The sequence below is a fragment of the Tasmannia lanceolata genome, unplaced genomic scaffold, assembly GCF_043159265.1.
Source record: "Tasmannia lanceolata isolate RefF3 unplaced genomic scaffold, GAP_Taslan_0.1 ptg000037l, whole genome shotgun sequence".
Classification (NCBI taxonomy): Eukaryota; Viridiplantae; Streptophyta; class Magnoliopsida; order Canellales; family Winteraceae; genus Tasmannia; species Tasmannia lanceolata.
The window spans coordinates 58,839,602-58,853,471 of NW_027518714.1; the positions used below are offsets into that span (position 1 = coordinate 58,839,602).

Sequence of the window (13,870 nt, forward strand, 5' to 3'; positions counted from 1 at the left end):
ATTGATGGGTTTTTGTTTATTTGTTGTGAGTGGCAGTTGAGAAGATGGTGCCCATGGTAGAAGCAGCTCAAAGATGCTCAAAAACTTTGAACCCTAATAACTGCGACCTCTCAACTTGCAGGCAGCAGTGCTTACAACAGCTTAATGGGAATGGAGTTTGTGTTGAAAACGTCCCAGGTCAAGGTGGTAGCTACCATTGCTCTTGTTTCTACAACTGTGGCTCCCTCAACTGAGGATTTCAATATGAAGACTATGTTGGTTCCTAAAAGATGAGACAATGAATAAATGATTGGGTTTTTTTTATGATACCCTTTTTCTTCTCTTATATTATTCGTATTTCTACATATTTGGTTTGTTATCCTGACAAGGATATTGAACATTTGGTAAGTTTATAAGGAACCAAAGTGCATGTAGGGGTGTAAACGGATCGAATTGGGAGCGGATATGGCTATATCCGAATTCGATTACAGTATACACTATCCGAATTCGGATTCGGATTCGACGGATATTTAATATCTATTACCGAATTCGTATCCGTTGGATATTGTTCGACTTCGGATATTATCCGTATCCGTTTATCCGGTAAATTCGAACATTTTATTGCAGCACTTTATCTTTTTTCTCCTACTTACTCGAATGAATTTTCCAAACCCTAAAACTAGACCTCTACATTCTCTTCACAAAATTAACTCTCAAATCCTAAAATATATGAGATCCTCTTCTTGTTTTTAAAACAAAGGCAGAGAGAGAGAGAGGGAGGCGATGGGGATGGGGATGGATGATAGTGTTGGTAGTGGTCTTAGGTTTTCCCTTTTTTTTTTGTATATGATGGAATGGGTTTGGGTTATTTTGATGGAATGGGTTTGGGCTATTTTTATTTTTTATTTTTTTTTTCTAAAAAGAATATTCACTTTTCTTATAGAAACAAAATATAGTGTGTCATTACTAAAAATAAATATTAATGATATTATTAATAATAAATAAAAAGGATTTACTTCTCGGATTCGAATGTTAAATGGATCGGATATACCATTTACCAGATTCGCATCCGCTAAGAGTCGGATATCTCATAAACGAATTCGGATAATATCCGCTTGAAACGGATTCGGATAATATTCGCTTTAAACGGATTCGGATGCGGACGGTAATCGAATTTCCGAATATCCATTTACACCCCTACGTGCATGTAAGGTAACTACGGTGAATATTGATCATTAGGGATTTGCTAGGCAATTTTGCAAAAAACCATTTTCCAGCTCCCTTTTTGCAGGAGACAACAGCCACATAGGCACACTTTTAGTAAATTGTCTTATTCATTTACTTCATTTGAGGTTGCTGTTGTCTAGCTCCTGCAAAAGAGATCCGTGAAATGGCTTTCCACCATATTGCCTTGCAAATCTCTCTCTCTCCTCCCTTCTTCTCTTTTTCTCTCTCTCTCTCTCTCTCTCTCTCTAAACGAGAAAGATGGTTGTCTTTGAATACGGAAGCCTCATTTGCTTTAAATTTTGAGAACCAATTGTGAGTTCAAAATTATTCAGGGAAATGATAAATGCGCCCCTTTTCATTATTGGATTCAAAATTAGACATAAATTTGAGTTCAATCTCTCAAAGGTAACTGGGGATGCACTCTATGAATGTCAAGATTTTGGGAAGCTCTTATCTCCTATTAAGACTTTCCCATTTATTCACACCATGCACATTCGAGGGGCCCACTTGATGAACATTTCCAGCCACTAACGTGGTCCCTATGAATGTCAAGATTTTGGGATGGTCTTCTCCCCCGTTGATTAGTAAACTCCCATTTATTCTAAGTAGGGGTGCAACTTGGTCGGGCTCAACCTGATTTTTGCTTAGGTTGAGTTGGCTTCGGGTTGACTTGATTTAATTTTGGGTTGGGTTCGGGTTAATGCCTTGGCAACCCGACCCGAACCGGACCGCCGTCCTCTATTTTTATCATGATTTTCTTTAGGTTATTGTATTTTTCTGTTTGGCCCAAGGGAACCAGAACCAACCCTACCCGATTTCGGGTTAGATTGGTTGGGTTAGGGTTCAGAGATTTAGAGGCGGGTTGGGTTAGGGTTGACCATCCTCATCCTGAGGCTCGGGTTGGGTTGGGTTAGGGTTGAGGGAATGCTATCTCGGGTTGGGTTAGAGTTGGCCTCAAGCCGATCCAACCTGGCCCGAGTTGCACCCCTCATTCTAAGGCTCTCTCAATATCTCTTTTTAATTGCACCTCCGCCGAATCAAAAGTTATGGCTCAAGCAATATTTTACGCACATGAGTGTCCTAATAGGGGAATGATATTTCCCCCCTTTGATGGATAAAATCCCCCCTTTAACGTTATCTGTTAGCTTCAAAGATCAGAAAAGACTTAAGGGGTGAATTTATCCTCAAGTACTCAACGAATTTTGTTAGCTTTCAAAGGTCAGAAAAAATGTTAAAGGGGGTGAATTTATCCTCAAGTAGCAATACCAGCCTCTCCTCTTAAACCAGTACACATGAATTCTAATATCAAGGAGTTGTTGGGTTTGAATCTAGGACCTTGAGTTAGGCAACAGCTCTGTTACCATGTGAATAAACCAATTACCCCAAAAGCTTAAGTTGTTAGAATTGGTGTTATTTAAACATTTATACTTAAAAGTCCCCAAAATGGGGTCACAATCAAATACTTATATTATTTGTGAAAAAAAAGATAAAAACAAAAAACAAAAAATACCCATAAAGCTTAAAATTGCAAAAAACTCCTACCAAACGATGTCATGTTGCTGGGACATTATCAAAGCTGATGTATGTGCAACTGTTGAGGACTTTTTCAAAGAAGGGCAGCCTCCCCAACAAGTAGACCGGAATAGCTAGCTTCTAGTCTAACTAGCTTATTTGAGCTCCAGCCCAAGCCGGTGTCGGAGACATCTTTAATTTATCTGAGGAGGCTTCGTCGTCCGGCTCCTCATAAATGATGTTAGGATCGGCCTGCTCATCCTCGGAATCCGAAAAAAGAAAACAGAGACAGAACGAAATCACTTTCTTTCTTTGGCATATCTAGTCGGACTGAATAGGATTGGAGGCGCTGTCACGATCATTCACATCAGTTTCAGCTTCAAAACAGAAGCACGACATACAAATAAGAGCGTTTATGGGGGCCCTCTCAGATGATTGTTAGATCAGGGGCGGAGCCATGAATTTACCAGGGGAGTGGGATGCTTGTCATAGCACGTTGGGGCCCACCATTTTACACTTAGGCTCACAATTTACACCTCATATTTTGATCTAGTGGGGCCACTATTTACACCTCATGTTCGGATGGGTGGGGCCCACCATTTTACACTAGGGCTGCACATTTAACCGCCTAAACTGATAAACCGAACCGGACCGGGCCTTTCGGTTTGGTTCGGTTCGGTTTTTTGTGGCATCGGTTCGGTCACGGTTTCGGTTTTCCATAAACCGTTTGGATCGGTTCGGTTACGGTCTAGGAAAAATTTCAACCGGAAAAACTGAACCGAACCGATGGACCGATGGTATTTTTGCCATTTTTTTTTTTTTGTTATAAATCATATATATCAATTTTCTTTACTTGGCACACCCAAATCTAATGTATTTAACTCGAAAGAGAAGAGACCGACCAAAATGAGTGGTTCCAAGTAAATAAATGGGCGGAAATATAACACCAAAGACCAACAGAATAACTTAGGCAGCAATCCAACTCAAGGAAATCGGATAAACCGTGAACCGAACCGAACCGATCCGGTCAAGATCGGTTTGGTTCGGTTCGGTTTGACCCCCAAACGGTTCGGTTACGGTTTGGAAATTTTCCAAGCCGATGGCATCGGTTCGGTTCAAGAAATCCCCCAAACCGAACCGAACAGAACCATGTGCAGCCCCATTTTACACCAATACGACCCAAGAATCTTACTGACTTAATAAGTTCCAAGCCCCCAAATAAGGATTGCTTTTTATATGAAAATCTCAATAATTCTCGAGATTTTATATGTTTGCACTTGTAGTCTAGTATTTTTCAAAAAATATATATAAAAAACTATGGACCCACTTCATAGGATGATCCAAGCTGTTCATCTGTTGGGCCATAACTTAAATAGGCTGCACCTTGCAAATCATCTACATAGGTGATCCTAACCCTCCAATCTATAAAGGTTTCCTTAACGGGCAATCCCATTATGGATTAGAGCGTTAGGATCATCCTATGGAAATGATTTATAGGGTGTAAATTGTGGCCCAACAAATGAACAGTTTTGGATCATTGTATGAAGTGGGCAATCTCATAAGTAATTAACCAGCTAAGCTGTCATTCCTTGTAGGGAGGGACAGAGATAATTAGACACCGATCAATTAGAGAGAGAGAGAGAGAGAGAGAGAGAGAGAGAGAGAGAGAGCCCCTGTAACGTTATCTGTTAGCTTTCAAAGGTCAGAAAAAACGAATTTATCCTCAAGTAGTGATCCATTCTCAACGAATTTTGTTACCTTTCAAAGGTCAGAATAAACGTTGAAGGGGGTGAATTTATCCTCAAGTTCGTTGAGGATATTAAGATGAGTAGCAACAATACCAGCCTCTCCTCTTAAACCCATCAACTCTCTCAAACACTATAAATACATGGAAACACAACTCCAAAAATTACACCATCAATTCATATTCAAAAGCAAGTTTGTTTTAAGAAGAGATGGCCAAGTTTGCTTACTTCCTCCTTGTCATCTCTATTAGGAAGTTTGTGTCGTTAGGAAGAGTTTGTGTCTTTGTTTAGTAGATTGATTCTTGTCTTGGAAAGACACATGCTCTTGCAATATATGTATAGTGTAATCTTACTATTGTCTTTATTAGAAAGACAGTAGGTTGTATATAGAAACAAATCCCATGGTGGAGGATTCTATACTTGGCAATCCCATTGCAATGGGATCTATCATTACTGTACTCGTTCTTATTGTTTCGTATCAATGAAAATTGTGAGACTTCATTCTCTTAAACTTCACGGGTATCAGAGCAGGGGCGTGGTAACTCCCGGGAAGATCTCGGTAAGCCCAGTGTGCCTCTGAGGACGGTGGAATTTCCTTGGAGAAGATCTCGTGGTTCCCACGTTGCTGCCGCGTGGAGGGGTGAGATGGTCCATGTTGCTTCTGTGTGGAGGGGGAAATTGTTGGGGTTCCACGCAAAAGCAATAGTCCACATCAGACATGTGAAATGGATGTTGATAGGTTATAAGGGAATGGGCTCACTCCCTCTAACAGCTAGCTTTTCGGAGCGAGTTCTACCCGGTTAGATTCATTTCTTTTCATTTTTCTGTAATTCTTTGTCCTAACCTATCTAATAGCAGTTGCATTGGTTAGATTTTATTTTACTTTTTTTTTTTTGAAATGGTGAATTACATTAGAATGGCAAGGGAAGCCCGAGGTCTGACAGCCCAATGGAACAAATTACATGATAAGAGAGCAGAAACAGAAAATACACAACATCAACAGACCAAGACATGGCTGATCAAGGGGGGAGATGATCAAACCATTGTAAAGAGTCACTATTCACACCCCTCCTGGCTAACAGATCTGCCTTCTCATCGGCAGCCCTCCTCACATGCTTCAAGACAGCCGATGACCCTAATGTAATCTCGTGGATCTCATCTATGAACGGCAAGAATCTTCAAGGAGAACAAATTGATGCATTATACCTCCTGGCTAACAGATCTGCCTCAACCCGAACCCGACCCGCCCGGCGCCCGAGTTGCACCCCTACTTGTAGCACCCGGGGAACACCCTTGAGCAAATATTCGAGGCCAAAGCCCTCGACCACCATTGTGCAGACGTTCTAGGGGACTGCTATGTTTACCATGTTCTGGAGTACTTTCACTATTTGTATATTCTCTGGAGGGCTTAGTTATAGAGTTATAGGAAAATAACTAGAGTTTTGGGTTCTTAGAGAAATATTCTATAACACACATTGCCGAACCATGTAAATCTTGATGTGTTCTATGTTCCTGCTATATTTTCTTCGCTAATTTTGTGGTTTGATCTCTATATATCGGAAACCTTGTGACTTTTTTTAGGTATTGATGGCTACAGCAGCAAGGCTGCAACTAAAAATGACAGAAAATCAAGACCACAAAACTGATTGATAACAACAGAAGATACAGATACACAGAAGGATCACTTAAAAACAAGCAGTGGATAAGTCACAACAAAGGTTCAATCCATCAGCTACAAAGTTTTAGCATAGCAGTTAGAAACATTACCTCCTGCACTTCTTGGTCAGTCCATCCGAACAGATAGTTTCTCTCGTTTCTCAATTGGCCTTCGATGATTTGGAAATCGATTACGTGTCATAACATGAAGGCTTGCAGTCCGAAATTCATCAAATTTAAGAGCTTTCAAACCCTGCTACTTTGGGGCAGTGGGACAACACCATCAAAGAAGTCCCCAAAGTAACCAGGAGGCTCATGAACTAGCTTTGAGATTATGTCTCTGAGCGTGATCACCCCCTTCAGATTCTCTTCCTCATCGACAACATATATCCTGTGTATCTTATCAGAGTCAAGCCTCAGAATTACATCTTTGATGGTATCATGTGTTCGACACGTAATCGTCCCAAGCAACATGGGTGAAGCCTCTTGATGCTCCTCAAGATAGTTTCTAACAGCAGTGAGAAAGTTCTTAGCTGTTATGGATCTGCATACACAGGCAAAACCACTGTTTCAAAATACAGGTGCCGTGCAAAATGCGGCCAAAGAAAATCCTATTTGACTCGGCACAGCACAATCGAGAACTCTGTTGATGTGGTCATAACTCGGGAGAGTCGTAGGAGTTTTGATATGACTGTGTAGGGCAAAACACGGACTTAGACAATTATGCAGCTAAGGTAAAAGAGCGTCAACTTCGTCAAGTGAACGATGACATGGGGGAGTGCTGAAACTATGGGGAAAACAGCCACTTAGGTCTACCACTAATGCAATTTTGTGCGTTGAGAAAGACTACAGCACTGAAAGAACGGATAAAATAAAAGCACAGACCTGTAGTCATTATATATTTCAGGTGTGGTTAGAAGGAACTGAACATCTCTGATGCTTATATTGCCAACTGACTTCATTCCACCACATTCCACCACTGGAAGCCCACCAATACCCTTTTCTCTCAACAGTTTAAATGCCTGCAAAACAGGCTCATCCTCGCTCACCTGAAACAAAAGAACAAGAAATTGAGAACCATTGTGATTAAAACTTCAAGGACTTAGTCAATAATTGAAAAGCTGTATGATGCATTCTCAGGAAGTTAGAATGTAATATTATGAACACTAAGCTTGGAAACTTCTATGGCACATGTATCTGTTTTCCCTTTTGCTGAAATGTGTGGACATCAACGAAGGTATGATATTCACAAGTGACATTATCCTCATTCTGATTTTTCAGAAAGTGGACTTGCTAAATCAATGGATAAAATACAAAAAATCTCATATCCATGTGGAAGAAAATTTGATTGAGGAAACTGAAAAGTATTGCCACCTTTAGAGTTTATTCAAAAGACATTCAAACTTGGACTTGTTCCCTCCTTTGGAAAGTTTTTTGAGAATGGGTAATCCTGGTTCCCTCTAATTTTTTGAAAGGTAACGTTCCTGCTTCCGTCTTCACCTGCAACTTATTTGTTGGTCTTCATTTAATTCATCCATAACTTCCCATTGAAAACAACACTTGAAAACAAATCTAGGAATGTGCTGTATGCCACAAACACAAGTACGTGACTTCTGCCACAAGGAAATCCGTACACAACACCATAGTCAAAAGAAACTTGTTGGGGGTGAACTAAAGCCCTAGTAATCTGGCTCAGCATACATTCCCCTAAAATTGTGTTACTATTCCTAATGAGCAGGAGAGAAATAAGAGATAGAAACCCATGTTATTCCTTGACCAGTGAAGGTATGAAAATTGTGCCGTATCAAATTGATCTCCAAGTCATCACATTATATAATTTTCAGATGTAATACAAGTCACCTTAAAAAAAAATCTTCATGACTACATCCGTGCATGTTTTGTTATATTGCCAAAGTGAACTTTCTTTCCAAATAAAGACAGATTGAGAGGCATCAATAATAGTTTCTTCCACTGTCCGACTTTCATTTACTCTTTATGTTTCATTTTTTATAGTGATACAGATGAACACACTGCAGAGCATCTTCTTCTTTTCTTTTTTTTGAATGGTTGCAAATTTCATTCATAACAAGGACGATCGAGGAGGTCAACCCCAACATTACAAGGAAGTAAGAAAAAGAAAGGAAAATACAAAAACTGAACAACAAAGGCCTAAACTCATTGAGGCAAAAAATAAAAAAACACCAAGCCTTCCTTTTCTACTCCTACCCTAGCCAGGTGGTCAGCCACACTATTCACTGATCTCCTAATGTGCATAAAATGACAGATGATACTTTAATTTTATCTAGAATCTCTCAACACACTGCAGAGCTTTAATGTTCAAAAGTATCCTGGTGGTATTTTTCATATTCTTTAAAGAATCAATAATCAATAATAAGATGCAAGATAATAGAGGATGAGAAATGATATAGCCATTCAAAAAAAAAGAATGAGAAATGATATCCCAATGTACCAGCCATTTTGATGTGCTTTGATATGCTGAAATGGTTGTTGCAGTCAATGGGGCTTCTGACATGTCATGAAGTCAGAAGTGGTCCACTGATTGCACCAACCATGTCAGCCCGTTGGAGCAGATCAACGTGATTAACACACTGGGATAGCTTTCTTCATGGACAGTTCCACTAAATGAAACAGATAGTAGAAAACCTTCACTAATTGATTGGGCTTCATGATAGGAAGGCCCAGTTCTGAAAGTTTCTTTGTGCCCCAGTTTTCAAACCAAGGAAGTCCAACACATTCTGCCAGCATGTGAACAACGGCAGATTGTGTGATGATGTTGTCAATTTTCCCTCCACCTAGATCAACCACAGGAAGGCTCTTCATTCTGTATTTGGATAGAAGCAAAAGCATGGTAAGAAACGAGTCAGAACTCTGCACAGGAAGAAATGGGGCCCAGCGGAATGATCCTGAGATGTCTCGAACCTGTATAATGTCATGTAACATGTCAAAACCAGAAAATCACGAAATCAATAATATAATCATATTTAATAAACTTATTGAGTCTGTCATGGAAGAAAAGCAACCTTGGTATTCTTATAGAAGTCGGATGAAGTCAGAACTTCAAAAAAGCTTCCACCCATTGATCCGGTCATCATACCAAGAGCTGCAACTTCCGACTGCACGGAAAAAAACAAATAGGTTTATTTTTTTCAGTTTTCGTGCAGGAACAAACAGATACAGTCATCAGGTAAGTGCCAAGAAGATTAGCAGGCCAAATGGTTTGCCATTATTCAATATGGCATGTAGGATGTGCAATATTAAATTTTGGCGTGATGGCATTCAACTTACGTAATGGAGCATGTCATTAATACCCTTGGACAACTAGGAATGCCCTATGACTCGAATACCTTTGTACAGAGAGTCAGAGACACGTCATGTTTGGTGATCGGCTAACACAGATGTTGATGCTTTAGCACAATTGGGAGTTGGCAGAGATGGTTTTTCTTTTAGATCACTTACCATCTTGAGAGTGAATAGCTTGGTGGTAGTTTCTGTTTTTTGTGTTTCTCTGATTCTCTTGTATATTTTCTCTTCTTTAATTTCCTTTCATTTCGTTGTGTTGCGCAGCGCCTCTAGACCATCTCGGTTCTCTCGGTTTGGTTTTTTAAAAAAATTATTTGCCATTCAAAAAAATAGTCAAGTGCATTTAATATTAAATTACTAAACTGCATAACTAGTACATCGGGCTGTTAGTTTTTAAAAACATTCTTATAAATTAAAAATTAAAATATAAAACACACAAAGAATACATAGTCCCCTTGCTCCTTCACCCCTGTGTCTCCCTCTCCCCCCCTCTCCTTGCACCAGTCGTGCTTGCCGCACAAGACACTGATCATCTCAACAGAGAGGGCCACGACCAGAATGGCAATAACGGTCTAATGGCGAGCAAGAAATGTTACTATTGTTTTGGATCGTGATGTCATATTCAAGAAAACATTGTGGAAAATGATCGGTCCGACAAGGTCTGGGATAAAACGAACCTGAAAACGAGATGTGACGTTATGATATAGAAATAGTATCATAATGTAAATACTGTGCATTTTATTTTTAGAAAACCATACATTGTGTGAAATACAGCTAGATATGCAAAAATATGCTTTGTATACAACTTGGAATACTTTAAAATCGGGAGAAAGGTAAAGCAGAGTTCCATGTCAACATGTTGGTCAATGAGATGTGCCTAATATAGTTGCGCAAGGTAATGCTTGAACTTTTAGGATGATGTAGCCTTACTAAATTACGAGGATAGAAAATTCACAAATTTTCAGCTGTAGCTAGTACTTTAAGGTTAAATTTAGATCACAACTTGTCAACTACTTGTTTGAATGGCTCGCCGTAGAACAGATATTTGAAGAGTTCAGTAGGTAATGCAAAAGGAGAAAAAATACCAAAGGTTCTACTACCAGAGTACTCCGTTTGCTAGTGTTCATATTTGGATTAAAGAACAAATTTACAAAGCCACTCTCGTGTTTCCTGAATCAATAAACCCTAGTTTTGTGGAGATTAGCTTCGATAATTTTTGTTTCAACTTCATGTTTCCAGAATCCTCCACTTATTTGAAAGATCTTGCATAATCTTACAGAAAAATGTTGATATTTGGAATAAAATCATGTTGTACTCTCAGCTAGAACAATAAGGGCATGTTTGGCTACCATGAATTTTTTTTTCGTGATAAATCGGGTGTCTCCAAGTGGAGATGAGGGTGAAGTGCCTAAAAATCAGGAAACAAAAAACAGGAAACTAGTGTCTCCGACGATGAGAATCAGCAAAATATCACGAAACAGTCGATCGGATTTTGAGTAGAGTTTTTTGTTTCCTGATTTTTTTGCCGCTTTTCATCGCCGGAGACACTAGTTTCCTGTTTTTTGTTTCCTGATTTTTAGCCACTTTACCCTCATCTCCACTTGGAGACACCGATTTATCATGGAAAAAAAAAACATTGGCAGCCACACGTGCCCTAAATCTTTCAACAAAAGCGAAAGCCATTTCCACTCTATTGTAAAGGTTGGCATGCAAACCTGATGCAGAAGCCATACAGAAATTCCTGCAAACTCTATAATACCAATGTATCTGTCCATCCAACTAGCATCATCAGGTGCTTCAATATTCCGCACAGGTGCACTCAGAATCTTGTGTTTTGATAATATTTGGACGGCCTCAGCCAAACTGGAATCCGAATTTACCTCGATTACTGGATACAAGGTTTCCAAAGAAAAACAATGCAAATGTCATATCCACTTCTGAATTCATTGGTTTTGAATTGCAAAAACTAAGAGCGAGCACTAAAATAAAGTACATCATGCAAATAAATGGTGGGATCTTAGAGAACATAAAAGAACAACTGATTGATAAGCACATATAATGGTATCCTTGGAAGGTACTAAAGGGATACTTGGCTATCTATCAAAATATGCTAGATAGAAGTAAAGGAGCATCCAGCAATATCCCATACAAGTATCATTATCACAGTGTGTTATCATTTATACGATGGCCTAACGAAATTACACTTAGACAGTCCAAGCACAGTCTTATGTGGGACTATTTTGTAGAAAATGTATACACTGTTGAGTGTATCCCCTAAATTAGAATTATTTTTCTTTTTCCTTACTAGCCAGAAGAAGAAATTACTTAATCTCAAATTCTCATAGTCTATACTCAACTCAGCTCAACTAAGCCTTTGTCCCAAACTAGTTGGGGTCGGCAAATTCTCATAGTCTACACAGACTAAAAATAACACATAAAATTTGTACATCCCTACTTGAGAGAATTTTAGTCTCTACCTTTGCCCTTCACAAGTTCTTTATTTCATTGTAGTTAATGACTTGCGGACAACATTATGTAACAAAGGGATAGATTTAGAACCCTTTTCATAATGAATACAAATCAATTTACTAAATCTTTTCCTCTCCCTGTCCCTTTTATTTAATTAATTTGTCGCTTTTTCAGTTATCCTGATCAGTGCACCATATAATGTAGCTCTGAGATCAGATTTAGACTAGTGTTCATAGGAATGAATAGAATTTGAGATTTTAACTAACTATTTCATACCATTTTGTTGCTAAATGATGTTCTACAGTTTTAACTAACTATTTCATAGCATTTTGTTGGTAAATGGTTGGGAAAAGTACATGCACTTTTGCGTACTGCAACAAGGATGCACAGTGAATTTGTTTCTGCAACTCTAGCAAGAAGTCCTGATATTTGGGTGCTTTCATGTAATATGTAGAAAGGTAGCTACTGCCCATCTATCAGGGAATATGAACTTTAGTGGGGGTATTCCAATAAGATGCCATCCTCATAACTGTCTCTTTTTCTTTTCTAACATTGGCATGTCCATAAACCTGCGCTGGTACACTGTTCACATAGGCGTAAAGATTTACCATTGTCTTCCACACTCTACAAGGTCCTTTTGTCTCAAAACCAACACCAAGCACCTGACTGTTAAAAGATCTAGGCAGCATCGATTATTGCTTTTGGTTCTTTGATCGCTCTCCCCAGGTAGAAAATGTATGATTTACTAGTACTTCTAGTATGTGTAAACTGCCATTAGCCTATTTAACTAACCTAATGTCCGAATTAATAATTCTCTATTTTTTGAAATATAGTAGTTTTATTAGATCAAAGGAAAGAAACGAGGTGGTAGAGAAAATCAAACAAAAGGAAATCATACAACTAGTAAAGCCACTAAGATTACGGCCGGAGGAAATCAAAGAACTAAAGAGATAGTCTATCCAACCCTGCACGGGCTAGCCGATCTGCCTCATTATTAGTCGATCTCCTAACAACATGATGAATAGATGTAAGGGGTAAGGTTAGCCCTCCCCAGACCCCACAATTGGGTTTTGAAATAGGAAGTAAGAAATTACAAAAGAGAAATCCAAAACAGGAAAAAAAAAAACCCATGAAAATGAAGAAAGGGGGGTGACCTTGAGAAGAAGGGGCGAGAGGAAAAGAAGAGACAGGGATGCTTTCGAAACATGAGTTGAGTTTCTGAGAAGGACTTAGCCGAGGCTCTTGTATATCCCATAAATCTTCTACTCTTAGCCCTAATTTCGCTTCTGGGCTCGATCTTCCGCTTCCGCTTCCTGGTGACTCCATTTTCTAAAAATTTCAGTCTCTCTCTCTCTGGTTGGAATGTATGTGCAGTTAAAAGGGCTGTCTATATCAGAAAGAGGACTTCGTCTTTTTATTATAATATTTTATTCTAACATGTTCGTACTTATCAAGAAGAAGGGTATTTTAGTCTTTGTGGCAGTCTACCGTCCGATGATTTTGTTGGACTTACTGTTGTACACGATCCGAAACATCTCATCTTTTTGTTACAAATTGTCCGAATAATTGACATTTTCGACCGTTAGACGATCCGAAATATCTCCTTTATATTGCCCGAATAACTGATATTTTCTTGAAAAAGTCTCAACTCTCTTCTCTCTCATCCTCGTTTTAAAAGAATCTCCAAGAGTGACATTCCTACCCTTCCTCACCGTTGGGTAAATTAATATTGGTTTTGTTAGTGAATACCCCGTTAAGGTGAATTGGAAATGCGAAACTCTTAATCTCTATGTAAATTTAGGGGACTGATAAATCGACTCCCTAATATCTTAAATCGACTCCCCATGTGTCTTTCTCTCTCCTCCCTTTCTCTCTCAAACCCAGAGGAGAGAGAAAGACACATGGGGAGTCGATTTAAGATATCTGGGAGTCGATTTATCACTGCCCTAAATTTATTGTAA

The 13,870-nt window shown here is 39.0% G+C and overlaps 1 protein-coding gene across 1 annotated transcript; it reads right to left on the reverse strand.

Annotated features, from left to right (window-relative positions):
* Window positions 1-6,094: 6,094 nt before the first annotated feature.
* On the reverse strand, window positions 6,095-13,268 carry KING1 (SNF1-related protein kinase regulatory subunit gamma 1). The gene is made up of 6 exons (XM_077373689.1): window positions 13,064-13,268; window positions 11,156-11,328; window positions 9,161-9,253; window positions 8,784-9,059; window positions 7,005-7,168; window positions 6,095-6,663 (listed from the first exon to the last, which is right to left on the reverse strand). The coding sequence occupies exons 1-6, from the start codon at window positions 13,233-13,235 to the stop codon at window positions 6,366-6,368; spliced, it is 1,176 nt and encodes a 391-aa protein (XP_077229804.1). The 5' UTR covers window positions 13,236-13,268; the 3' UTR covers window positions 6,095-6,365.
* Window positions 13,269-13,870: the final 602 nt, after the last annotated feature.